This window comes from Amia ocellicauda, chromosome 14, assembly GCF_036373705.1.
Source record: "Amia ocellicauda isolate fAmiCal2 chromosome 14, fAmiCal2.hap1, whole genome shotgun sequence".
In the NCBI taxonomy this organism is placed as follows: Eukaryota; Metazoa; Chordata; class Actinopteri; order Amiiformes; family Amiidae; genus Amia; species Amia ocellicauda.
Window position 1 is genome coordinate 8,204,995 of NC_089863.1, and position 26,521 is coordinate 8,231,515.

Genomic DNA, 26,521 nt, shown 5'->3' on the forward strand with positions numbered 1-26,521 from the left:
GATGGCATGTAACCAGAGGGGTTATTACACCCAGGGGCAGGTTGGGCAATTTAGGGGCCCCTCCACCTCTACCTGTCAGGACCATTTCAGCATCACCACACACACCAGTGTCTGCTATGATCCTATATCATTATAAGGATGGGCTAGACTAGAGTATCATCAGTGCACTCGAACTAAAGTCTAAATGGTAGCACGAAAGACATTGTCTTACTTTCTCGAACTTCTTCACTTTACCGACGTTCACTGACTGAAGGTGGCAGTTACCGTGGCTCAAATGTGTCATGTGTCAATGAAATTACAGTTAAATTTGCACCTTCTTCTTTTAAATCTTGATTTTATTCCGTTAGTTTATTTTATTTATTAATACTTTATTTTCTATTTGTGTAGTAACTAGTTCTACTGCTTGGTTGAACAATACAAGTGAAGACTTTAGTACTTTTTGACAAAGCCCCTTGAATTCTGCGATTCTGTCAGCATTCTCCTCAATTCACTTTCAATTCAATTCAATTTCAGCTTTTAATCACAAACAATAGGTCACGGACAAAAGTTTTCTTTGGAAGTCACTACATAAGAACAATAATAATGATACAGTAGTATTCAATTCAGTAGCTACATAAATAAAACCTGATCACTTACCGACTCATTTGATTTAGATCGAATACATCTTAATGTCTTACAACGATTCCAAAACAGCCTTTAAATAAATCTTACAGTTAGCCACGGCAGCTGTAGTCCTTTCAACTCTTTAATCTCAAGCCTTTGTATCGATAACTCCGGCTACATAGTTGTTAATGAGCATGTTTCCTATAGAAACTATAGGACCAGGCATCACTGTGGGCTTGTATCCGTGGGCTGCGTTCACGCTGCGCAGACTTGTCATTCTGCAGGAATCTGACCACTGAGTCAATAGCAATACTAACTACTGAAACAAGAGAGAGACATCGGTCGGCGCTCAATTCAACACACAGCGTTAAAACACAGCGAAACCCCGGTATCTGCTCCGCTTCAGCCACTTCCGCTCCTCCACTTCCTGTCTGCCTTGTTCCCAGAGATCCTCTGCGGTTTCTTGAATAGCCACGCCCACATACGACTCGACGCCATTGGTCACTCAGAACTGTCAATCATTTTTGGAGCAGCTTTTCAGTCATTTTTCATGCGACCAATCGTCTTGTTCATTTGTAAAAGGGAAACGAGAGACAAAACGAAGAGGAGGGAGCACCTAATGCTGTAAGTATTTACAGAAGTATTTACAAGTTGCCACAGGCGGACACAGGAGAGTACAGGTGAGAGGCAGCCATCTTGTTGTTTTCCTAGTTTCAGACCAGTCTTAGCCATAGGCGCCGAGTTTTGAAATTCCTGGGGGTGGGGCTGAGTTACTAAGCCAAAACCCCTACGACCCTCTGTCAGATAAAATACTTCGTGTTCTCTGGTAAGAGCATGGGGGTTGCTGACAGTGTTTTCTCCAGTATGAGTGGGGAGGTGTTTTTCATTTTCTTTCTTGAATGATTACATAACTCATCACAATTCCAGTGGGGGCTGAGTCCCACTTTTTTATGTTCAGGGGCGCTCAGGCCCTTGAGCCCCCACGTAGTCGGTTCCTATGGTCTTAGCATTGCTCATTTGAACTTTGCCTTAATTGAAGTTAATCTTGTCTGTAGTTTGCCTTAATTTAAGTCAATTCAGTTCAGCTGCTGAGTTGGTGAAAGTAAATAGGTTGTAGAAAAGTGATTTTGTCAAGGACTAGCAGGAATTCTGTTCCAGGTGGAGCCAGTTAGGTGTGAATTGGTGGCAGGTAGACAAACGCTACTGAAAGCAGCTGTTGAGAGAGCTGTGCTGTTTCTCAGTCACAAAAAGTTAAGCAGTTGAGTAGGGAATGGGAACGGGAACCGGAACCAGAACCAAGAGACTAAAACAAAACTGTTACATTGAGAAGCATAGTGTCAGGTTTGCAGAATGATTGCCTTGTGGATGAACTCATCCAAGAAGATTTAATTTGTGAACGTTGTCAGCATGATAATCATCTTTAAGAAGAATTTCAATCAGGCTTCCATTCTGGCCACAGTAAAGAAATGGCCCTGTTAAAAGTATTAAATTATGTGTTTCAGTCCTCTGACTTAGGGCACACCACTGTTATTATTTTATTCGACTTAAGTGTGTTTTTTGACAAAATCGACCACAAAATCTTGATACAGTGCTTAGAAAACCTTGTTGGCCTGTCTCGCAATGTTGTCTTGGTTTAAATCATATCTGTCAAACAGACTCCAATATGTACAGATTCATGAGAACCACTCAAACGTAACTGAGGTTAAGTTCAGAGTGCCACAGGGCACAGTGCTTGGACCTATACTTTTTTCATTGTACATGCTCCGTTTAGGTGATATAATTCGACAACATAATATTAACTTTCACAGTTACGCAGACGAGACACAATTATATTTGTCAGTAAATCATAATAAAACCACATAAACAGAAACACTAATCTGCTGTCTGTCTGAGATTAAAACACGGATGACAAGTACTTTATGCTTATGCTTTATTCTGACAAAACAGAAGTCCTAATTTTAGGGGACAATAATCTAACTGTTCATCATAAAACTGACAAAATTGAGAAATGATAACTTTAATTTCTCCACTAAGGAGATGGCACGAAACCTAACTAAAACAAAAAAACAGTATTGGCTTCTCTTCACTGGCTACCCGTGCACTACAGGATAAATGCTAGAGAACTTCAAAGTCTAATGCACTAAAGGGACTGGCACCTCCCTACTTATCGAATACACTCCAGGTCAGCCATTGAGATCACAGGAAGCCGGTTACATAGTGGTCCCTAAAATACACAACAAAACTGCAGGTTTTAGAGAATTCAATTATAGGGCCCCGAAACTGTGGAACAATCTTCCAGCCAATATAAGAGATGCCCCCTCTGTCTTAGCCTTTAAATCACGGCTGGAGACTCATCTGTTTAGTTTCTGTTCTTCTAGCCTATTGTGCCGTTGGTGTGCCATGGACATGCAATTGCACAACTGTCTTTGGAAATGTCCTGCGTTGCATGACCAGTATCTGAGCACAACTATCTTCTTGTCTTGCTGCAATAGCCCCCTCTGAGGGTCCAACATGGCACCTCATCTCCCACCATGGAAGTCTGACGAGGCACAACCCCCCTCCGGGGCACCCCACCATGGAGGGCCAATGGGGCATCCACACCCAAGGTCTGACGAGCGAGGTCGGCAAGAGGCCCCCTCCAGAGGGAAGACCACAGCCAGCAGCACCGATCAAAAACTTTCTGATCACTTTGCTGCTGTAACAACTATACTGCCTGGAGGGGAGGTGACCATTAGGCCTAGGCCCCAAGCTGTGGACCCCCAGAGATTTATTTTCTCCTACATGCCATCCAAAGGAGTTTTGTTTTTCACTCCTCCGTGCCTAATGGTTTATTTATTTAAATGTTAATTACTTTATTTTAGATCATGTAAACTGTTTAAAGGTCTATATTTAATTTAATTTATTGTATGTATGTATTATTTTATTTTGCTGTACATTTGTTGTATGTTTACCTGTCTGTAAAGTGCTCTGTGGCTACCCTGTGAAGGGTCCTATACAAATAGAAAATGATTGATTGATTGATAGTGACAAGGAGACCCGCATGGTATCTTGCCTGCCTGGTGCTCAGGTTTCAGATCTCCCTAAACTAGTAGTTGGACTACTGGCCAAAGCCGGGGGGGATCCACTGGTCATGGTCCACATTGGAACCAATGACATAGGAAAAGGTAGGGCAGAGGTTCTGCAAGACAAATTTAAAGAGTTAGGAAAGAAACTAAAGAGCAGAACCTCCATGGTAGTTTTCACGGAAATACTTCCGATATCACGTGCCAGGACAGGGAGACAGGCAGAGATTAAAAAGTTTAACGTGGTTGAAATCTTGGTGGAGGGAAGAGGGTTTCAGATTTATGGAGCATTGGTCTTCTTCTGGGAGAGATGGGACCTGTACAAACTGGACAGTCTAAATCTAAACAGAAGGGGGGCTAATGCATTTGGAGAGCGTATGTGCAGAGAAATTGAGAATCTTTTATACTAGGGACCAGGGGGCAGGGAGCTCTCACAATGGGAGATGTTCTACTAAGGAAAGAAAACAAAGGGAAACCACTAGAAGGAAAGTCCTGAAATGTTTGTACCTCAATGCCAGGAGTATAAGGAACAAGATGTTAGGCCTAGAAGCCACAGTGCTGGCGGGTGACTATGATGTTGTAGGAGTGACAGAAACATGGCTTACACAAAATGATGGGGATGAATACAAGTTGAAAGGATACACACACAAGTGGTGGGGTAGCATTATATGTCAAAAATTACATTGAGGCAGAATAACTCAAATTAGATCCTAGTAACGAAACATAATTTTTGTGGGTTAAACTTTTGAATAAAAGATCCGGAGGATTAGCGGTAGGAGTGTTACAGACCACCCAATTCAGATATTCAGCAAGATGTTGCATTGTACAATGCAATCAGGACTGTATGTAGCAAGGATGTGGCTGTTATTATGGGGGATTTCAATTTACCAAACATAGACTGGGAAAGCCCAGTTGGGACTACAGAGGCAGAAATAGAAATGGTTGAGATGGTAAATGACTGCTTTCTAACTCAATTTGTCAGGGAACCAAAGAGATCACAATATGGTTAGCTTTGAGGCATTCTTTAAAAAAACAAGGACCAAGGACTGAAACAATGGTCTACAATTTTAGAAAAGCAAACCTTGAAGGTATGAGGCGGCACTTAGAAGAGGTAGACTGGAGCACACTGGATACAGATTCAGTTGAAAATGGATGGTTATATTTTAAGAATATACTACTTGAGGCTCAGGAGAAATTTGTACCAAACCTTAGCAAATTGAGGACCAAAAAACATTGGCCAAAATGGTTTAATAGAAGTATGCAAAAAAATATAAAGATAAAGAAAATGTTGTATAGCGCATACAAAAGGGACAGAGACAAAACAAAATACAAAGAATATGTTGAGCTGCAAAGAGATCTTAAGAAAGGGATCAGGAAAGCAAAGAGGGAAATAGAAGAAACATACATCTTAGAGCTAAAACTAATTCAAAGAGCTTTTTACAATATTACAACAGCAATAGGTCAATAAATGAGGAAGTGAAACATAAATGGAAGTATCTTAGAAAACGAACAAGATGTAGCAAATGTTCTAAATGAGTATTTCACAGAGGTTTTTACAAAAGAAAAACAGATAACATGCCACAGGTTACCAACCAGTCCTGTCAAACCCTAAGAGAGATCAGGATAAATGAGGAGGAGGTACTAAAGGGACTAGCAGAATTAAAAACAAACAAATCACCTGGGTCAGATGGTATATTTCCAACAGTATTAAAGAAATTAGGGAAATTATTTATAGGCCGCTAACTCAAATATTCCAAATGACAGTTAGAACAGGGGATGTGCCAACTGACTGGAAGACAGCAAATGTCATACCAATCCACAAGAAAGAGGACAAAACTGAGCCAGGAAATTACAGACCAATCAGTCTCACCTGCATCACCTGTAAAATGTTGGAAAAAATGATTAGACAGAAAATAGAGGAGCATCTTAATGAAAACCATATTCTTGGAGATAGTCAACATGGATTTAGATGAGGCAGATCATGTCTTATGAATTTATTATAATTTTTTGAACATGCAACTGCAGCTGTAGATCATGTGAAAGCATATGATATGATATACTTAGATTTTCAAAAAGCTTTTGATAAGGTTCCACACCAAAGACTGATCCTCAAATTGGAAGCTGTATTCATTCAGGGCAATGTAAGTAGATGGATTATGAACTTGTTGATGTAAAGGAAACAGAGGGTGTCGATTAGAGGAGTCACTTCTAACTGGAGTGAGGTTGTTAGTGGAGTTCCACAGGGATCAGTACTAGGGCCTGTGCTTTTTCTATAATGCACTAGTTAGAGCTCATCTGGATACTGTGTACAGTTCTGGGCTGTAAAGCTGTTAAGACCAAGAGGTAAACAGAAGTATTTAGAAGTTGCCACAGATAGTAGACGTGAAAGGCAGCCATCTTGTTGTTTGACTAGTTTCAGACCAGTATTAGCATTGCTCATTTTGTTTTAAGTTTGCCTTAATTGAAGTTAGCATTGTCTGGAGTTGTCTGGAGTTCCACAGGGATCAGTACTAGGGCCTTTGCTTTTTCTATATTAATGATCTGGACTAATGATCTAGAAGCAAGGCCACACCAGCTTGACCATGTCGTGACAAATGAACTATATACACCACAGGGCACAGGAGCCGGCTCATGTGCCACACATGGAAACACAGGAGCAGTTGACACCTGCCGAATAGTGCAGCTAGCGCAGGGCAACTACAGCTCTTACCGTGTGAATAAGTTAACTATGTACACAGCGGGGCACTGGAGAAACTTAAGCACCCTCTGCTGCAGGACAACAGCAGTGGTCCCCTTGCTCCATGGCATACACAGCCAGAGCGGGCCATAGACCTGCTTACCAAGGAACTATATACACAGCAAGGCAGTGAAACTCGAGCACCATCAGCTGGAAACAGCTGAGTTCAGTGGCTCAAATGGGGCTTGGGAAAGTGCGTCCAGCACTACATCAAGACGCCATTCGGGCAGTGAATGGGTGCGAGGAGGCCGCAGCCGTCGAGCTCCCTTTAGAAACTGCACAGCCAGGAAATGAGACCCAGGGGGCTCGGCATCAATCCGGACATGACATGCTGAGATAGCCGCCAGATACACGTTTAGCGTGGACGGGGACTTGCCCTGGTCCAACAGCTCTTGTAGAAATTACAATTTGACCCCGATGGGGCAATGAATTGGGTCTTGACCGCCATCTTGGCACCAGGTGCTAAATGTCCGCCAGCGGTAGGAATACTGCGACCTCGTAGAGGGAGCTCTCGCCGACTGAATAGTGGCTAATACAACTTCTGACAGACTCCAGGCAATCAGTCGCTCCCGCTCAGGGGCCAGGCCCAGAGCTGGAGGAGGCCTGGATTGGAGTGCCAAAGCGTGCCCTGCACCTGGGACAACAAGTCCACTCTCACTGGGAGCTGCCAAGGCTCTCCATGGAGAAGGGCGATCAGGTCTGCGAACCAGAATCTGCGAGGCCACCAAGGAGCTATAAACAGAACTGTTGCTCGTTCTCTCCTGACGCTCTCCAGGACCACCGGGAGAAGGGGGAATGGTGGGAACGCATAAAGGAGACAGCGCAGCCACATGTGGGATAGTGCATCGATCCCTAGGGTTCCTGAGCAGTCTTGGATGGAGAACCATAGTGGGCAGTGTGTGGATTCTGCCGAGGCAAAGAGATCCATGTCTGCCCTTCCGAACTGGCTCCACAGTTGCTGTATCACAGATGGGTGGAGGCGCCATTCCGAGACCGGGGGGCCTCCCAGAGAGAGGCCGCTGTTTTGGCCAGGCCTGGGAGGTGAACTGCTCTGATGGAGCGGAACCGTGGCTGTGCCCACAGAAGCAGACGTTATGCTCAACAGTACAGCCTGCGTGACCGGAGACCCCCCTTGCCTGTTGATATAGGTGACCTCAACTAACCAGCATGTCTGTCCCACAGGACCGGCAGGAAATGAGACAGTCCAAGGATTACTGCTTGTAACTCCAGGACGTTGATATGGAGGGCCCGTGCTGGCTCTGTCCACCTGCCTTGGACTCCACATCCATCGCAGACCATCCATCGCTCCCCAACCCTGCTTGGAGGCATCTGTCGTCATAACTGCTTGGTGGTAGACTGGCCCGAGGGGCACACCAAGGATTAAATTGTGAGGCTTCCACCACCAACGTAGTGCCTTCCAGCACGCCGGAGTGACTGTGACCCGGTGTGCTCGTTCGCGGCAACATGCATGCATGGAAAACTGAACCGAGGCGCAGTCTGATTCCCCTCCTACCACGAGCTCCAATGGGCCACCGTGGGGCCAGGGCAGCGAGCCTGGGGGGGTGCCTGCCTGCCAGTGAGACACTGGCGGAGATTGGCAGGTGGGCGGGGCTCTGACCTGGGCTGTGGCCTGGGAGCCACGGTCAGGGGGCCTCCCAGCCGGTGAGCTGCCATAGACAGCCTGCGTTGCTGGGCCTGAGGTGCAACAGGGCACACCCAGGCCAGCTGCAGAGACTGCTCCCTCTCCTGGAGGGTGCGTGTGAGCATCTCCTCCACATAGGGGCCAAAAGTGAAGCCCGGTGAAATACGGGCGTCCATGAGGCGAGTCTTGTCCACCTCAGGGACCCGCCATGCCTGGGACAGCCAAAGCTGGTGGCGCTGCCACAATGGCTGCCAGGGATCACCCTGTCGCCCTTGCCCCCTGGCGCATCACGGTGATGAGCTGGTCCGCCGCTGCCACTATCTCAGAGATAGGGGGTGGGGTGGGTGATGCGCCATGTTGCTCCGATGGCTCCGCCAGCTGGGCCAAGTACAGGGCCAGCAGGTTCTTGGTGCTTCGGAGGTGAGCCGCTTGGGCTCCAGCCTCATACGCCCTCCGGAACAGCGTCTCCATGATACAACACTGCCTGTTGGGGCAGGTCAGGTCACGTGGCTCTGCAGACAGCGTAGGTAGGGAGACCAGCGCAGCTATGGTGGAAGTCACACACGGGAACTCCACCAAGCCCGCTTCTGCCGCGCCCTGGGTCCTGGCATAAGCCTCCCCTCTCCTGGCTAGGGCGGGGGTTGTTGCCGGATGGTCCCAGGTACCTCTCAGCTCCTCAAGGAGGTCAGGCAGCAGGAGGAGGGTCCACGTGGGCCGCTACGCACACTGACACCTTTCAAACTTGGAGCGCTGGGGGGCAGGGTCAGAGGGCCAGGGGAGCTGGAGAGACTCCACAGCCCTCTGAATGACCGCCCAGAACTCCCTGTCCTGTCCCATGGGAGCAGGAGGGGTGTTCATGCTCAACGGAGGAGGAGGGGTGGGAGCGACCAACTCCTCCTCCATGAGCTCCGCTTCCAGCTCTGAGTCCTCATGAGGCCCGCTGTTGGTGCCCAGACAGACGGGGCATAAGACTTCCCCACTCCAGGTGGGCAAGGTGCGCTGGCCGCAAGCAGCATAGTGGCGGGGGCGAGAGGAGCTCATCGCCGAGCTGAGCACACACGCATGTGCACAGGGAAACGTGCAGCAGAGGCGTCGGTCAGTGTTTGCACTGTGGGCACACAACAACTGGAACACCTCTGCAACAAGTGGAGTGTCTAGTGGGCCCACCGCTGTAAGTGCATCTCCCCCCGGCAACGTTTATATACACGGCGGCGCTGTGACACCAACCACATGCAACCATGCTGTTGAAGGACTGAGCACTGTGTATACCAAGCACCAGGTGCTGGATACAAGCACCGTGTAGGCCCGTAGGCTTAACCACACTGTGTGTGCCGGGGTTTCCGGGGACACCGGGTGACATGGAGTCCGGGGTCCGAGGGTAGTAGACCAACAGCCGTAGCGGGATCTTAAACTGAGGCACGCACACACGGACTGGGAGGGCTAGCAGTGCTCGTTCTCTGCGAACTGAGAGAACGAGATCTCCTACAGCCACAGCTGTGGGCTGTAGTGCGGGCGCAAGCCGGCAGAGGAGCACCTCCGGGCGGCCGGGCATCGGATTTTACTGCCGCTGCAAGCACTCCTGCTGTGGAGGAAAAAGCCCTGTGGACAAAAAACCAACACAGCAAGCAGTCGGAATATATAAGGCACTATATAAACACAACTATTATTTTGTTATTTGTAGCCAAAACTGAAACCGAAGCGCACCGGAGCCCCGGAGCACGGACGGAACAGAGTCGGGTTAGCTATCAATAACAATACTAAACAAGACAAATAAACACAGAAGTAAATGGTGGTGACAGCACAGCCATGAAGCCAACCAACCGAAAGCAATAGTAATTATTGTAAACAATAATGACAAGGTCTAATGCACGGACAAGACACAGAGAGCTCACGTTCTCGGTCCAGGTGAAGTGGCAAAAGGGGAAGAACCTGCGCTGATGTCACGTTTTATAGAACAGGAAGTGGGAAGGGACCTGTTCTGAGTGACGAGCGCAGGGGCCAATCACAGCTTTGATAGAGTGACGTTTTGATCAGGTTCCTACGGCAGTGCGCAGAAACCCCTCCCCCTTGGACAGTGATTCCGACTTGAAAGATAACCGTTTATACATATTTTATTAGCACTGTAGTAGTGGTTAGGGCTCTAGACTCATAACCAGAAAGTTGGGGGTTCAAATCCCGGGTGGGGCAGTGCTGTTGTGCCCTTGAGCAAGGTACTTCACTCCAGTAAAATGCCCAGCTGTATAAATGGGTACAAATTTAAGTCACCCTTGATAAGGGTATCTGCTAAATGATGATAATGTAATGTAATTAACTCAAAATATTAAATATATATTTTACTTTTTACTTAATACAACGTGAAGTGCTTTGAAATTGATCCGCCTGTCTGTTACAGCTGTGTACAGTGAGGGGAAAAAAGTATTTGATCCCCTGCTGATTTTGTATGTTCGCCCACTGACAAAGAAATGATGAGTCTATAATTTTAATGGTAGGTGTATTTTAACAGTGAGAGACATTTCAAAAAAGTTATAAATTGATTTGCATGTTAATGAGGGAAATAAGTATTTGATCCCTTCGACTTGGTGGCAAAACCCTTGTTGGCAATCACAGAGGTCAGACGTTTCTTGTAGTTGTCCACCAGGTTTGCACACATCTCAGGAGTGATTTTGTCCCACTCCTCTTTGCAGATCCTCTCCAAGTCATTAAGGTTTCGAGGCTGACGTTTGGCAACTCGAACCTTCAGCTCCCTCCACAGATTTTCTATGGGATTAAGGTCTGGAGACTGGCTAGGCCACTCCAGGACCTTAATGTGCTTCTTCTTGAGCCACTCCTTTGTTGCCTTGGCTGTGTGTTTTGGGTCATTGTCATGCTGGAATACCCATCCACGACCCATTTTCAATGCCCTGGCTGAGGGAAGGAGGTTCTCACCCAAGATTTGATGGTACATGGCCCCGTCCATCGTCCCTTTGATGCGCTGCAGTTGTCCTGTCCCCTTAGAAGAAAAACACCCCCAAAGCATAATGTTTCCACCTCCATGTTTGACAGTGGGGATGGTGATCTTGGGGTCATTCCTCCTCCTCCAAACACGGCGAGTTGGGTTGATGCCAAAGAGCTCGATTTTGGTTTCATCTGACACAACACTTTAACCCAGTTCTCCTCTGAATCATTCAGATGTTCATTGGCAAACTTCAGACGGGCCTGTACATGTGCTTTCTTGAGCAGGGGGACCTTGCGGGCGCTGCAGGATTTCAGTCCTTCACGGCGTAGTGTGTTACCAATTGTTTTCTTGGTGACTATGGTCCCAGCTGCCTTGAGATCATTAACAAGATCCTCCCGTGTAGTTCTGGGCTGATTCCTCACCGTTCTCATGATCATTGAAACTCCACGAGGTGAGATCTTGCATGGATCCCCAGACCGAGGGAGACTGACAGTTATTTTGTGTTTCTTCCATTTGCGAATAATCGCACCAACTGTTGTCGCCTTCTCACCAAGCTGCTTGGCGATGGTTTTGTAGCCCATTCCAGCCTTGTGTAGATCTACAATCTTGTCCCTGACATCCTTGGACAGCTCTTTGGTCTTGGCCATGGTGGAGAGTTTGGAATCTGATTGATTGATTGCTTCTGTGGACAGGTGTCTTTTATACAGGTAACGAGCTGAGATTAGGAACACTCCCTTTAAGAGAGTGCTCCTAATCTCAGCTCATTACCTGTATAAAAGACACCTGGGAGCCAGAAATCTTGCTGATTGATAGGGGATCAAATACTTATTTCCCTCATTAACATGCAAATCAATAACTTTTTTGAAATGCATTTTCCTGGATTTTTTTGTTGTTATTCTGTCTCTCACTGTTAAAATAAATAAAATTTGTATTAATTTGTATTAATTGTAATTATATGACATCTCATAAACCACTTGCAAAAGAAGTAAAGGCCATTTTAACTCTAAAGTTTTAAGTATTTCCAAATTATTTTATTACAACCAAATCTGCCTAAATTAACCTCATTTTATAGCCATCTGGTATCTGAAATGTCCTGACTAGTTTTTCCAATAATTGGTTGCCAGGGAGTTAAGATCACACGTTGGAGTCATGCCCCCTGTACCATTTGTCACTTTTGAGATATGACAATACTGAACCCCTGGTGTGGGGTTTGCGAAATGTCAAGCTAGAGGGGGTGCTGGCAATTAGATGACAATGGGGGGGGTTGAGGGCAAATTGTACACGGATAACATTTTTAACGACATATTTAATAGATTAAAGGTCATAGTCCTGCTGGAAGATTAATCTTCTCCCACGTCCCAGGTCTCTTGCAGACTTCAGCAGGTTTTCTTCCAGGATTTCTCTGTACTTTGCTGCATCCATTTTACGTAATGCTGCCACCATCATGCTTCTCCGGATGATGTGCAGTGTTAGGCTTGCACCAAATGTAGCACTTAATGTTGAGGCCAGAAAGCTCTATTTTGGTCTCATCCCACCATAGAATCTTCCTCTAATTCGTAGAGCAAACCCGAAGCACTGCCAACCCTACATCAAATAGTGCTGTCTTCATCCACCCATGATCAAAACATGATTATATTCTGTTAAAATACATTTTACATACACAGTCTGTGTAAGTGGACTTAAAAGAAGCAGATGGCTTAACTGGAACAGAAGATTTTGTTAAAAAATATATACACCGATCAGCCATAACATTATGACCACTGACAGGTGAAGTCAATAACACTGATAATCTCATTATCATGGCACCTGTCAGTGGGTGGGATATATTAGGCAGCAAGTGAACATTTTGTCCTCAAATTTGATGTGTTAGAAGCAGGAAAAATGGGCAAGCGTAAGGATCTGAGTGACTCTGACAAGGGCCAAATTGTGATGGCTAGACGACTGGGTCAGAGCATCTCCAGAACTGCAGCTCTTGTGGGTAGGGCTGCAACAAATGATTATTTTAATAATCGACCAATCTAACGATTATTAGAACGATTAATCGACTAATCGTCTATTTTTTAACTGATTAATCAGTAGGATTTGAACGATTATTCAGCTTTTGCAATTTGTTAAAACATTGCGTTATACTTATTCTAACTAATAAATAAAACAAGGAAATCACTTCAGCTTTTGAAAATCTTTTTATTGCACTTTGAGCCAACTGAACCGGCCAATCTCTTTTTATCCAATTTTGTCCAACTCAAATCACAAATGCTTTGTTGCTTTAAATCTAAATAAATCTAAAGTTTCCTGCAGCAGAGAAGATCCGTTCTGCTGGAGTGGATGTGGTGGGAATGCCAAGACAAGATCTCGCAAGCTTTGATAGGTTTGGGAAACGCCCCCCATTTTCCTTCCACCAACCTAGGGGATCTACTTTTTTGGGTATTTGTGATTCTGAGAAGTACATCTGTACTTCTTTTCTCACCACCTGAATCTTTTTGTCATGGTGGGAGTTCTCCTCTTCACTGAGGCTGTCTTGTGTCAGACTGGAGGAGGTTTTCTAGCATTGACTGGCAGATCGAGTTCAGGCCGGTGACGAGAGCGGGGTGCAACATGTGCGCTTGAGCATTAAAATGTCTCTTGGTTATGTTGGTTATTCTGTCAGTTCACTCTCCTCCATGTCTGTCTGTTTCTGATGCACATTTCTCACCTGCATCTGACACGGGTGGAAGAACTGGGAAGAACGCAAAGCATCGTCCAAATGATAAAAAATACTGCCGTAAAGAATGGGATTTGCAACACAACGATATAAACGATAGAGCATAATACGAAATGATAGATGTATTTCTATCATCATAGCACACAGCCCTAAATACTGCGTAATGCGTTTTTATCAACTGGTGTCGCGAACTGGCCATCTTGCTTAGTTCCAGCTGGAGCACACTCCCCTCTCACCGTTTCCATCTCCTGTGGTGCCGGGATGTCCCTGCATGCGCGTTGTGCTCCCATGGAAAGCAAGTTCCGCCCTGCACGCGTTACAGATGACAGCATTTTTAGTTTGAACTTCAGTGCAACTTTCCCACACGTGACTTGTTCTGTTCCGTTTGCACGCTGACATTTTAGCGGTTTTCTTCTATTGGATTACTTTAGTCTAGCGCTACAGCGAACCACATTATTGCAGGCACTTAAAATAGGTCCTATGCGATCAAACAACTTGTCGACAACAAAAATATTTGTCGATAATGTCGACTAATCGTTTCAGCCCTACTTGTGGGGTGTTCCCGGTCTGCAGTGGTCAGTACCTGAACCGGCGACAGGGTCATGGGTGGCCAAGGCTCATTGATGCACGTGGGGAGTGAAGGCTGGCCCGTGTGGTCCGATCCAACAGACGAGCTACTGTAGCTCAAATTGCTGAAAAAGTGAATGCTGGTTCTGATAGAAAGGTGTCAGAACACACAGTGCATCGCAGTTTGTTGCGTATGGGGCTGCGTAGCCGCAGACCAGTCAGGGTGCCCATGCTGACCCCTGTCCACTGCCAAAAGCGCCTACAATGGGCACGTGAGCATCAGAACTGGACCACGGAGCAATGGAAGAAGGTGGCCTGGTCTGATGAATCATGTTTTCTTTTACATCACGTGGATGGCCGGGTGCGTGTGCGTCGCTTACCTGGAGAACACATGGCACCAGGATGCACTATGGGAAGAAGGCGAGCCGGGGAGGCAGTGTGATGCGTTGGGCAATGTTCTGCTGGGAAACCATCGGTTGTGCCATTCATGTGGATTACTTTGACACGTACCACCTACCTAAGCATTGTTGCAGACCATGTACACCCTTTCATGGACACGGTATTCCCTGATGGCACTGGCCTCTTTCAGCAGGATAATGCGCCCTGCCACAAAGCAAAAATGGTTCACGAATGGTTTGAGGAACACAACAACGAGTTCAAGGTGTTGACTTGGCCTCCAAATTCCCCAGATCTCAATCCAATCGAGCATCTGTGGGATGTGCTGGACAAACAAGTCCGATCCATGGAGGCCCCACCTGGCAACTTACAGGACTTAAAGGATCTGCTGCTAACGTCTTGGTGCCAGATACCACAGCACACCTTCAGAGGTCTAGTGGAGTCCATGCCTCGACGGGTCAGGGCTGTTTTGGCGGCAAAAGTAAGACCTACACAATATTAGGCAGATGGTCATAATGTTATGGCTGATCAGTGTATATTGTATATTATTCTACCTTCTATGACTTTAGAAACCAATTGTCTGGGGTATGAATAATGTTGTAGTCTACAATATTTATGCAAAAAATAATATGATTTAATAAGTTAATCTTTTCATTTACATTTTACTCACAAGCACCTGGGAAAATTGTGAATTATTGTTTTTTGCCTGTTTTTTTTAAACTCTTAGGTTAAAGAAGGAGGATCATCATTTTCTTTCATTTCTATAGTTAGCACACATTAAATGTATAATGAAAACACAATTTTCAGCAAATTAAATCATACGATGAAAACCAAATATAAATGTTGCCAGAGCTGTGATATGTAAAATAATAATTACAGTACAGCCTTCAATAAATTCTAAATTATTTCACAATGGTTGTAATAAGACTTTCATAATGTAAAACATCAATAAGCTTGTGGCGGCGTATTTATAAACAATGTTGTTTGGGCGCCAGGTAGGTTATGCCTAGTACATAAATAAATCACAATCTATTGCATATTATAGTGGAGTCAGACTTTACTTTGCTGTGCATGTGCATTCATTTCCACTACGGCAGGTCTTTATAGCCCAAAACACATTACATAGTTGAAATAATAAACAAACAAAGTAAGAAAACAAAACACATTCAAATAAGAAACTAAACAGCAAAAGGAAACAAATCACTCCCGTCCATTTCCGCATATACATTCCGATTCATCGTGTGAATCCTGAAGCAGGGTCTAAAGCATACAGTGTAACATAAGAGTACAAAGTCAGCTAAGCCAGGCTGAAGATTAAAGCCTTGAGCATGGAACACCTTCAGTACACAGAAACTGTACAGCAATCTCTCCTTCCGCCTTAAACGTGCAGCAGTGCAGCAATGTCTCTTTCTGCCTTGAGCGTGGAGTGCGTTCAATAAGCAGGAACAGTTCAGCAAGTCTCTTTCCCGCAACAACCCAACACAAAATGAATCAATCACCCGGAACAGGAAGTCAGCTCCCCTCTCATTGTTACACACCGTGGGTTTTAGGAGCGCAACCTGACTTGCATATGCTAATAGCTTGAAGAGCCCTCGTACATTTACAATCAAGACCTTATATTGCCCTTCAGTTTAGGTTAAATTTGCCACAAGCTGTACTATGTATTTAAAAAAATGCATGTCTTGAAGTTCCAAAACTCGTGTTTAAATATAAAAATGAAAGAAGCAAAACTTCTGCATCAAAACCAGTTTCATTATTCAGATGAAAGTAAGTCTATGAAATTCACAATTCCAGTGAATTGTCACGACTGATACTCTCAATCTCATATTGTACACCTTGTTGGCAGGGAGTCAGGTTGTTTTCGTTAGTAATGATGCAGTTTTCATTTTCACTTCAGCAACACAATTTTATATTAGCAGATTAAACTTTTGAACATAAAAAGGACTGCTTAAAAATGTAACATTTTGTATTTCTAGGCTCGCCTCCTCCTTTCTTAAATTGTATTGTGTGTGATCTCTTCTGTGTGAATGCACTGGTGATGTTTAAGGCTTGCCAAGTGAGTGAAGCACTTCCCACACTGGGAGCACCAGAATGGCTTCTCTCCTGTGTGAAGGCGCTGATGGGTTTTAAGGTTTCCTAACAAAGTGAAGCACCTCCCACACTGGGAGCAGCTGAATGGTTTCTCTCCTGTGTGAATGCGCTGGTGAGATTGAAGATTTCCTAACAAAGTGAAGCACTTCCCACACTGGGAGCAGCTGAATGGTTTCTCTCCTGTGTGAATACGCTGGTGATATTTAAGGCTTCCTGACTGAGTGAAAGCCTTCCCACACTGGGTACACTTGTATGGTTTCTCTCCTGTGTGAATGTGCTGATGATTGTTAAGGTTTTCTAACACACTGAAGTTCTTCCCACACTGAGTACAGCTGTATGGTTTCTCTCCTGTGTGAATGCGCAGATGTTTTTTAAGGTTTCCTTGCTGAGTGAAGCTCTTCCCACACTGGGGGCAGCAGTATGGCCTCTCTCCTGTATGAATGTGCTGGTGAGATTCAAAGTGTCGTACATTGCTGAAGCTCCTCCCACAATGGGTACAGCAGTATGGTTTCTTTCCTGTGCGAATGCACTGATGTTTCTGAAGGTCTCCTCGCTGAGAGAAACTCTTCCCACATTGGCGGCAAAAGTATGGTTTCTTTTTCGTATGAACGCGCTGGTGAGATTGAAGGCGTCCTGCTTGACTGAAGTTCTTCCCACACTGGGAGCAGCAATGGCAGCCCTGATGTTTCACAGTTTCCCATGAGGGGTGAGTGTGGGAGCTGGAGGGAGTGTGGGAGCTGGAGCGTCTGGGACGCAGCTGTCTACACTGTGTCGATTGGTCCCTCCCTGCACTGAGCTCTGTTTTCAAGGCAACAGATTTGGTTCCACACTGAACACGGAGCTCAGGTTCCAGGTCACTGAGGCCTCCTGTAATATTCTCCAGTTTAGGATCACAGAGTCCATATTTCAGAAGAGTGTGAGTGTCTATCTCCGATTCATTGGACTCTGTTTTAATGTGATCAGACTCCACACTGGGTTCAGGCTGTGTTCCAGCAAAGCCCAGCTCAGCATCAGCTGCACTGGGTCCACACTCAGATCCCAGTGCTAAACCCTCAGTGTGTGGCTCTGCTCTGTGGCCAGACTCCAGGCCACTGAGCTCCTCTTCAATGGTTCTGCTCCTGGGCCGCTCAGTTAGCCCCTCTTTATCTTCAGTGTCCTGCCCCAGACTGGAGCCCCACTCCTGCTCACAGGGCTGCTGCTCAGTGGGACTCCTTTCCCCAGAGTCAGGGAGAGCACTGGCCTGTACAGCTCCTGGAGGAGAGACAAGACATGAGAAGAGCTCTGAGAGACTACTAGTACAGCAGTTTTAATTTTGTGAATGAAAACCATGATGAAAAATATTCGTCAACATCCTATTTTCAGTGACGATAACTTTGACAAGATGAAATACTGTGGGCAAAAGAAAGAAAAAATTATTAAATAAGATGACTGAAAATAAATCACATCTAATTTGAATCTACTAAAATGTGACTTAATGTAAATTCAACACAAGACACAGACAGACATAGTTCAACCCATGGTCCAATCATAATCATGCATGAAATTCAAAACCCTCAGTGCAATTCTGTCATTGGTCATCATTTGAATGCTTAGAAAAGGCATTTGACCAGAACCACAACGACTGACAGCAGTGTTTAGTTCAGTAATGGCGTACTCGACTCCTTACATCTGCATGAGCGATGGCTGCAACCAATTTATCAACCCAACCCAGGCTTGGACGGAAGAAATCTTGCAAAACCAAATGTATATGCAAGACCAAATGTATATGCAAGACCAGCGGAGCCAGAGGAAACTTTGGTGAGGTTTCATAAGCCGTCTGGAATTTGTCTACAACAAATGTGAAAAAGACACCTGAAGGTTCACCATCCATTAACATCCCTGGTAAGTGTACTATTCCTAACTGTTTTACCATGTATGAATAAATTATGTGGCTATTAAATACTTTTGTTAAGGGAAATATGTAAGTGTCGTTTAGTAACTACTACATAAATTAGATAAGACAAAATCTATGTGATTAGTTGCCGCAGTTTTCAAAAGCAGTTACTGTTTGCTACTTGTGCATCATGCAGAGGGCTTTACTAGAAAACAGGCATTCGATTGCCTTTCGTGGTGGTATTTCTTGGTGATGTTTTGCTGTAACATAGGATAAATAACCCTCTACCGATTCCTTTTTATTCTGTCAACTGTCAATTCTGTTTACACTTGGTTTTTAAAACATCCGTTTGTGAATTTAGGTGCAATTTAACGGAGGTTTAGAACACTAAAAAGAGGTAAACACATTAAATATTATGTTTAATCTAAATACTGACAAAGTTTTGTGACAATTAAATGATTCTAAAGTAGTTATTTAAGGCCCAGAATCTCCTGTGGTCAAACCAGCAAACTGACGAATCTGAAAATGGCCATTCATTTTGTCAGTTAAACTATCCCACGTAAAAATAAATCTGTAAAATCAAAATAAAACTGATTTCATATAGCCCTACGTAAAGTAAGGAATGCACATATAATGCTTACTTTCAACTGACTATTCAAAACTGAACATAAAATCCATACTCTTATAAACAAATTATTCCTTTTGACAACATTATTTACTAGGGAAAATTATACTAAACTGAAAGATTACAGGCTATTATTGGTACCTATTTTCTCTACTAAAAGTGAAAGCACTGCAGCTCAGCTACATTATTATTCAATGTAATTATGAATGAGCAAAGTAACATTTTAATAAAATACTATTGCAGCATAAACATTATTCATAGCAGAAAGCTTTAAAAATGAATTTCCCAGCCTTCTTGTTTTTTTACAGATGCTTTAATTTCTTGAGTCGTGGGTTGTGTTTTTTTGGGCTCGTTTTATTTGGAATGTGCTTTGGGCTTTAATTATTTTAGCTAATAATCTAAATCTAAAAGCATTACGTCTATAAAAAAACCCCAAAGATTTAGGTGTAGCACTAAGGGTATTATTTTTTATAGATGTATTTTGAATCCAGAATAATATATATTAAAAAAAAGGGGGGAGAAATTCATACAATAATAAGAATAGTGTTTTATATGGGTGCATTCAAAAGTCACAGATTTTCACAATTCTGTAATTGTGTAATGCAGGGGTTCCTGATGGAGGGCCAATTTCCGGAGGTTGCATGGGATCGGGGGCCGCAGTAGAAAATTAACCACTGATGATAATCATACCTTTTTATTTCCTATACCTTTCTGTTCAGGAACATTTATGGACTTTTATTGTTGTTGTTATGTGCAATTTGTAACAATGTTTTCAGAAAGTGTAAAAATATAGTAAGGTGCAGAAAAGGAGGGGGCTGAAGGTTAGCTTTGGGGAGCCGCACCAAACATCCTTGAGGGCCGCATTTGGCCCCCGGGCCGCACTTTGGGAACCCCTGGTGTAATGTGTGCAGCTCGACTGCTCAACTGGAGACTACTATTGGCTTTTGGGTGGTTCTGTTCTATGGCATTATACAGTATGGAAGCATTTAGTGGAACTTATTATAATGCTAATGCAATCCCACAATTGCATTTCATTTTCCATGTATGCATGCGTTATTTGGGTCAAAATGCAAATGTAATCATCGTAGTTGTACTACGACTACTGCCCCCTTGTTAGCGGAGGCGAATGTCAACTTCCATTACACAATGGAGCTGTGAAATTATTGTCAAAACCATAGATATAGAATTCTAGATCGACACTTTAGCATTGTCAATGCTTTATTAAATAATTACAATTATTTAAAAAAATATAAATTGAATGATGCACAATAATTAAGTTGTTACTTAAATGATTGGCAATTCTATTTTTTATTTTTTTTTAAATATAAACATAACAAATTAAGTCATCCAATTACATTGATTTCTGCAGGGTTTGTGAATAAAGGTGAAGATCCCATTGGTGGAGCCCTGCAGATCTGTGCAGATCGGAGGAAATTTGCCTTACACGAACACATCAGCTTTCTTTGATCGGATGTCAGACAGCGCAGTCTCGAGCAGCCGGCGCAACAAATGTCTCGTGTTGCTATCGAATAATTTGTGTTGATGTTAGTAAACGAGGTCTTGAATCAGGAAATGCAACTGCTTATCAAGTTTAATGTTTGTTTAACAATCAAGGATTCATGGGATTATGATCCTCCTCTGGTTTGTTGTGCTCGATGCCCTTCATGATTTTGAAGACTTGGATCAAGTCCCTACGTAGTCTACTCTGTTCCAGGGTGAAAAGGTTCAGTTCCTCAGTCTCTCAGTAGGACATTCCCTTCAGACCTGGAATAAGTCTGGGTCCCAAATCGCACACTTGTCCCCTACACCCTTCGACAAGTGTACACTTTGCGTGACGTTGTGCTGACGTGTGAGAGTGTGCAGTTGAGTGAGCGAGGGTGTAGGGTGAAGCTAAAAGGGTTCAATTGGATACAATTCAGTGTCAGCATTCAGCGCTTTTACCTTTGACCTAAGCAATATCTTCTTGTCAGATTGTAGTTTTAAAGAATGGAGACTGCTATAGTACATGCACTGTTCCTCTTCCAAATAACTTTTTCAAGGATTTCGACAAGTATTATCTGTACAGGATATGATATTAATAATAATAATAAATAATAAATGGAAATATATTGTTAGTTTACGTCACCTACTAGTTTTATACTACTTCAGTAATTAACTGATAGGTGCCGAAACGTTTTATGGCTGAACTTTCAGCCTAAGTCTGGTTGCTCTCCTCTGAACTGCCTCTAGAGCAGCGATATCTTTCTTGAAGTGTGGAGCCCAGAACTGTCCACAGTATCCAGATGAGCTCTAACTAGTGCATTGTACAGTCTGAACATTACTGCCTTGTTCTAAATAGCATAGAAAACTTTAAAATACCGATATGAAAGTATAGTAAAAGTCCAAACTGGTCTGTAAATTAATACTGGTATAGTTTATTTACAGTATACCACCAGTCCTAAAACACACACATTCATATGTAGAGGTGTCCAAAATTCTCAGCATCCACCGGTGAAATAGTAACAAGTTTATTACACAATAAATCCAGGTCAACCCGGAGCCTCCTCTCACATGAAGTGAAGAAAAGATCTCAAGGTCTTGCAGGAGCCTTTTTAAATCTTCATAGACAGACAATAGGTTGCAGTGTTACCAATCAGAAGTGACTACACCTTGTTAAAATCAGATTGAACAAATAGGGTTCCTGAAAGACCAGATGTCGGCAAAAATGTAAATACAATGAAAGCCATATCAGATCTGCATAAATATATACACAGGGGTATTTTGGTTATTGTGTGTCAGGTCTCTCTCCTCCATGTCTGTCTGTTTCTGATGCTCATTTCTACCTGCATCCGGCACGTGTGGAAGAACCGGGAAGAACGCAAACCGTCCTAATGACGAAAAATATTGCCGTAAAGAGTGGGATTTGCGACGCCACGATATAAATGATAGAGCATAATATGGAACGACAGACATTTTTCTATCGTCATATGATGATATATATCGTCATATCGCACAGCCCTACAATGAATACATCATCCAGAAGTGTTGACGAAATATCAGACAATATCACACATTACAAACCTGTACTTAATAGCAATTTGCCGTTTGTAAAGAGACGTTTCTGTAAAATAAAGTGACAGACTACAACGAATGACAAAATGGAATGCCCATAGACTACAATGGGGAAAACAAAAGGACAGTCTATATCTCCAAATCCCACACAGGAATCCTAAAATCCTGAAATCCTGAATACACTTTCTTTAAAATAACATAATATAAAACAAAAAAGTGGAATGACATGGAATGACAGGCCTGGAATACTGAAAACATAATAGGATTTTTTTCACAAACACAGACAATGATTTACAAGCAGGTCTCACAGATTAACCAACGTTATGGTTGTTCAAAAGACAAGCTCCATGATACCACTTGCATTGACAACAAAGAACCATGCCCTCTCTCACTTGATTGGTTCATTTACTTTCAAAACTAAACTTACCTTATCTACTGCAGAACAATGCACAATACTTCATATTTGATTTTATAAAACCTATTGCTTTAATATTACAAGTGAATAAAATAGAAATTACTTATTGAATGTGAATTACTGTGAAGAAATTGATAAACAATATAATTAAGTATACAAAGCAAACAAAGTTATTCAGTTAATTATCATAATGCTGATGTCTTTATTGGGGTTAATTGCTTATTAATATTTCTATGCAGACACTTTTAATAAAGGTGATTTACAATTGTTACAATTGTAAAAGAGATCACATTATTTTACATACAGTTGCCCATTTACACAATTTATTTTTTCAGATAAGGTTTAACTTGCAGTGTACATAAATGTAGATGACAAAATATATATATATTATACATATAATGTATGTATAGGCAGCCAAACCTATTTGTGCTGTTTTCAGTGTTTTTCGATAATCCAGGCATGTCATTGCTCTTTTGTGTTTTAAAATGAGGTTATTTTAAATAAAGCGTACTTAGGATTCCTGTGTGTGATTTGGAGATATAGACCGCCCTTTTGTTCTCCCCATTGTAATCTACGGGCTTCCCACTCCCCATTACAGTCAATGGTCTCTCCCAAATACGGCCTCCTGTCCTGACCAGTGATGTTCCCCACAATAAACTAACAATTAAGTTATATCAACATTTGTGTCTTCTAGGTAAGTTGATATTGTGATTTTATTTGTATTTAAATATCAGCTACAGCCAATTAAAAATTTATAATAACAAACTTTTAAATCAATAGAACTGTTACTTTATTGTTACACATCTCTGCACTCTGGCCATGATTGATGAATATTATATATATAGTGTTAGCTTGGAGATCATGTGACAAGGCTTTGTTAAAAGTAACTATGTAACTTGTACTCCGAGTGCTTTTTAAATGAGATACTTTTTACTTTTGTAGTATTTTTTTAGCAGTACCTTTACTTCTACTTCAGTAAAACTTAAAAGTAAGCAGAAGTACTGTCGAGTAGGATTTTTCAGTACTCTTTCCACCTCTATATAGATATATATCCATCTTCGACACTGCTTTTCCTGGTGAGGGTTGCGGGGAAGCCGGAGCCGATCCCGGCAGACACAGGGAGCAAGCCAGGGATACACCCAGCCAGGCCGTCGCTGGGCACCACACACACACACACACACACACACACACAGACATACACTCACCTAAAGGATTATTAGGAACACCTGTTCAATTTCTCATTAATGCAATTATCTAACCAACCAATCACATGGCAGTTGCTTCAATGCATTTAGGGGTGTGGTCCTGGTCAAGACAATCTCCTGAACTCCAAACTGAATGTCTGAATGGGAAAGAAAGGTGATTTAAGCAATTTTGAGCGTGGCATGGTTGTTGGTGCCAGACGGGCCGGTCTGAGTATTTCACAATCTGCTCAGTTACTGGGATTTTCACGCACAACCATTTCTAGGTTTTACAAAGAATGGTGTGAAAAGGGAAAAACATCCAGTATGCGGCAGTCCTGTGGGCGAAAATGCCTTGTTGATGCTAGAGGTCAGAGGAGAATGGGCCGACTGATTCAAGCTGATAGAAGAGCAACTTTGACTGAAATAAGCACTCGTTACAACCGAGGTATGCAGCAAAGCATTTGTGAAGCCACAACACGTACAACCTTGAGGTGGATGGGCTACAACAGCAGAAGACCCCACCGGGTACCACTCATCTCCACTACAAATAGGAAAAAGAGGCTACAATTTGCACAAGCTCACCAAAATTGGACAGTTGAAGACTGGAAAAATGTTGCCTGGTCTGATGAGTCTCGATTTCTGTTGAGACATTCAGATGGTAGAGTCAGAATTTGGCGTAAACAGAATGAGAACATGGATCCATCATGCCTTGTTACCACTGTGCAGGCTGGTGGTGGTGGTGTAATGGTGTGGGGGATGTTTTCTTGGCACACTTTAGGCCCCTTAGTGCCAATTGGGCATCGTTTAAATGCCACGGCCTACCTGAGCATTGTTTCTGACCATGTCCATCCCTTTATGACCACCATGTACCCATCCTCTGATGGCTACTTCCAGCAGGATAATGCACCATGTCACAAAGGTCGATTCATTTCAAATTGGTTTCTTGAACATGACAATGAGTTCACTGTACTAAACTGGCCCCCACAGTCACCAGATCTCAACCCAATAGAGCATCTTTGGGATGTGGTGGAACGGGAGCTTCGTGCCCTGGATGTGCATCCCACAAATCTCCATCAACTGCAAGATGCTATCCTATCAATATGGGCCAACATTTCTAAAGAATGCTTTCAGCACCTTGTTGAATCAATGCCACGTAGAATTAAGGCAGTTCTGAATGCGAAAGGGGGTCAAACACAGTATTAGTATGGTGTTCCTAATAATCCTTTAGGTGAGTGTATATATATATATATGTGTGTGTGTATATATATATATATATGTGTGTGTGTATATATATATGTGTGTGTATGTGTGTATATATATATGTGTGTGTATGTGTGTGTATATATATATATATATATATATATATATATACATACACACACACACACACACACACACAACAGTAACAGTGTTACCGGCAGCAGCAGCAGCAGCTCCTCCGGTCTCTCTCTCCGTCTCTCCGCAGCTCCGCTCTCGTCTCCCGGCTCCTCGGCTCTTCTCAGGCGGCCCGTCCGCTCCAGAGCTCAGCCCGGCCAGAGCCGAGGACAGGCGCTGTGTGAGCCGCTGGGAGAGAGACATCGGTCGGCGCTCCGTTTAAAACACTGCGTTAAAACTCTGCTCCGCTTCAGCTCAGACAGGGATCCGACGAGCAGAAACGGCGCTGCTTCTCTTCCCAGTTCCAGTTCCACTTCCGCTAATCGACTTTCTGTCTTTGAAATCGACCCAGTTAGAGAAACGCGGCTGCGTCGCAAACCGCACCCCTCGCCCCTTCCCCTGCGGGGCGGAAGTACTACGGTGGCCTTAAGGGCTGTCCCAATCACTCAGGGAGCGAGTGAAGGAGCCTAATCGTGCGGTTTGTCCCTTCACAGCTCCCTTCGCCGGAGTGTATAAAAAAGCGCACTAATGCGGAAGCGTTTGAGCGCTGAAGTCCTAGAACTCTTTGCGTTGAAGTCCGAGACACGACAGCTGGGAACACATGGCAGCGGCGGTGCATATAAATGTGATGTAATGATAGCTAAACAGATGTAGAAATTGAAATTTTCCTAATTGTCTTGTCTCCCCCATGAACGCACAGAGCTCCGGGACTTTAGCGCTACTGAGGCCGGGGCAGTGCTCTGTCAACACATTGGGTTTTATGTTCAACAAGGCCAATGCAGACAGAAACTGTTATGCCTTTCAACAATTTAAGGATTGTATTGTATATTGTATTTGGTGAATATTTTTAACTTGTGTAGCAGCAGCCGTCGACTGAAATGTGGAGAGAGTTGTTGCCTCTTAAGAGCGCATGCGCCCTGACCCCGTGTGTATTGCAATGTGTAAGTAAATAGATTTTGACGACGCTTGTTTTAGAGCAACGGAAACAAAACAAAACGTGGATGCACAATTTATTTTAATTCAGAGATCATTCAATATCAGCAACAGACAAATCAAAGTTGATACGTGTAAAGGCAACCCAATTAAAACTAGGTTGCTATTAGTGGGTGGGTCTAAATTGTGATTTAATCGCAGCTGGGCTTTGTACAGACAGCTTGCATAGGCAGTAATGGTTACAAAAAACATTTATAGAGAAGCACTACAAATGCAGAGGTGTTAAGATCCTCTCTTGTTTAAATACATTGAAATAACTGGCAAACATAATG

The 26,521-nt window shown here is 43.5% G+C and overlaps 1 protein-coding gene across 1 annotated transcript in view; it reads right to left on the bottom strand.

Moving 5' to 3' along the window:
- Positions 1-26,521, bottom strand: part of LOC136768563 (zinc finger protein 585A) — an 81,361-nt gene that overhangs the window by 22,644 nt on the left and 32,196 nt on the right. Inside the window, exons 5-6 of the mRNA XM_066722830.1 lie at positions 16,731-17,250; positions 14,026-14,035 (exon numbers count right to left, since the gene is read on the bottom strand). Of these exons, the coding sequence (XP_066578927.1) occupies positions 14,026-14,035; positions 16,731-17,250 (530 nt within the window). The remainder of the gene's footprint in view (positions 1-14,025; positions 14,036-16,730; positions 17,251-26,521) is intronic.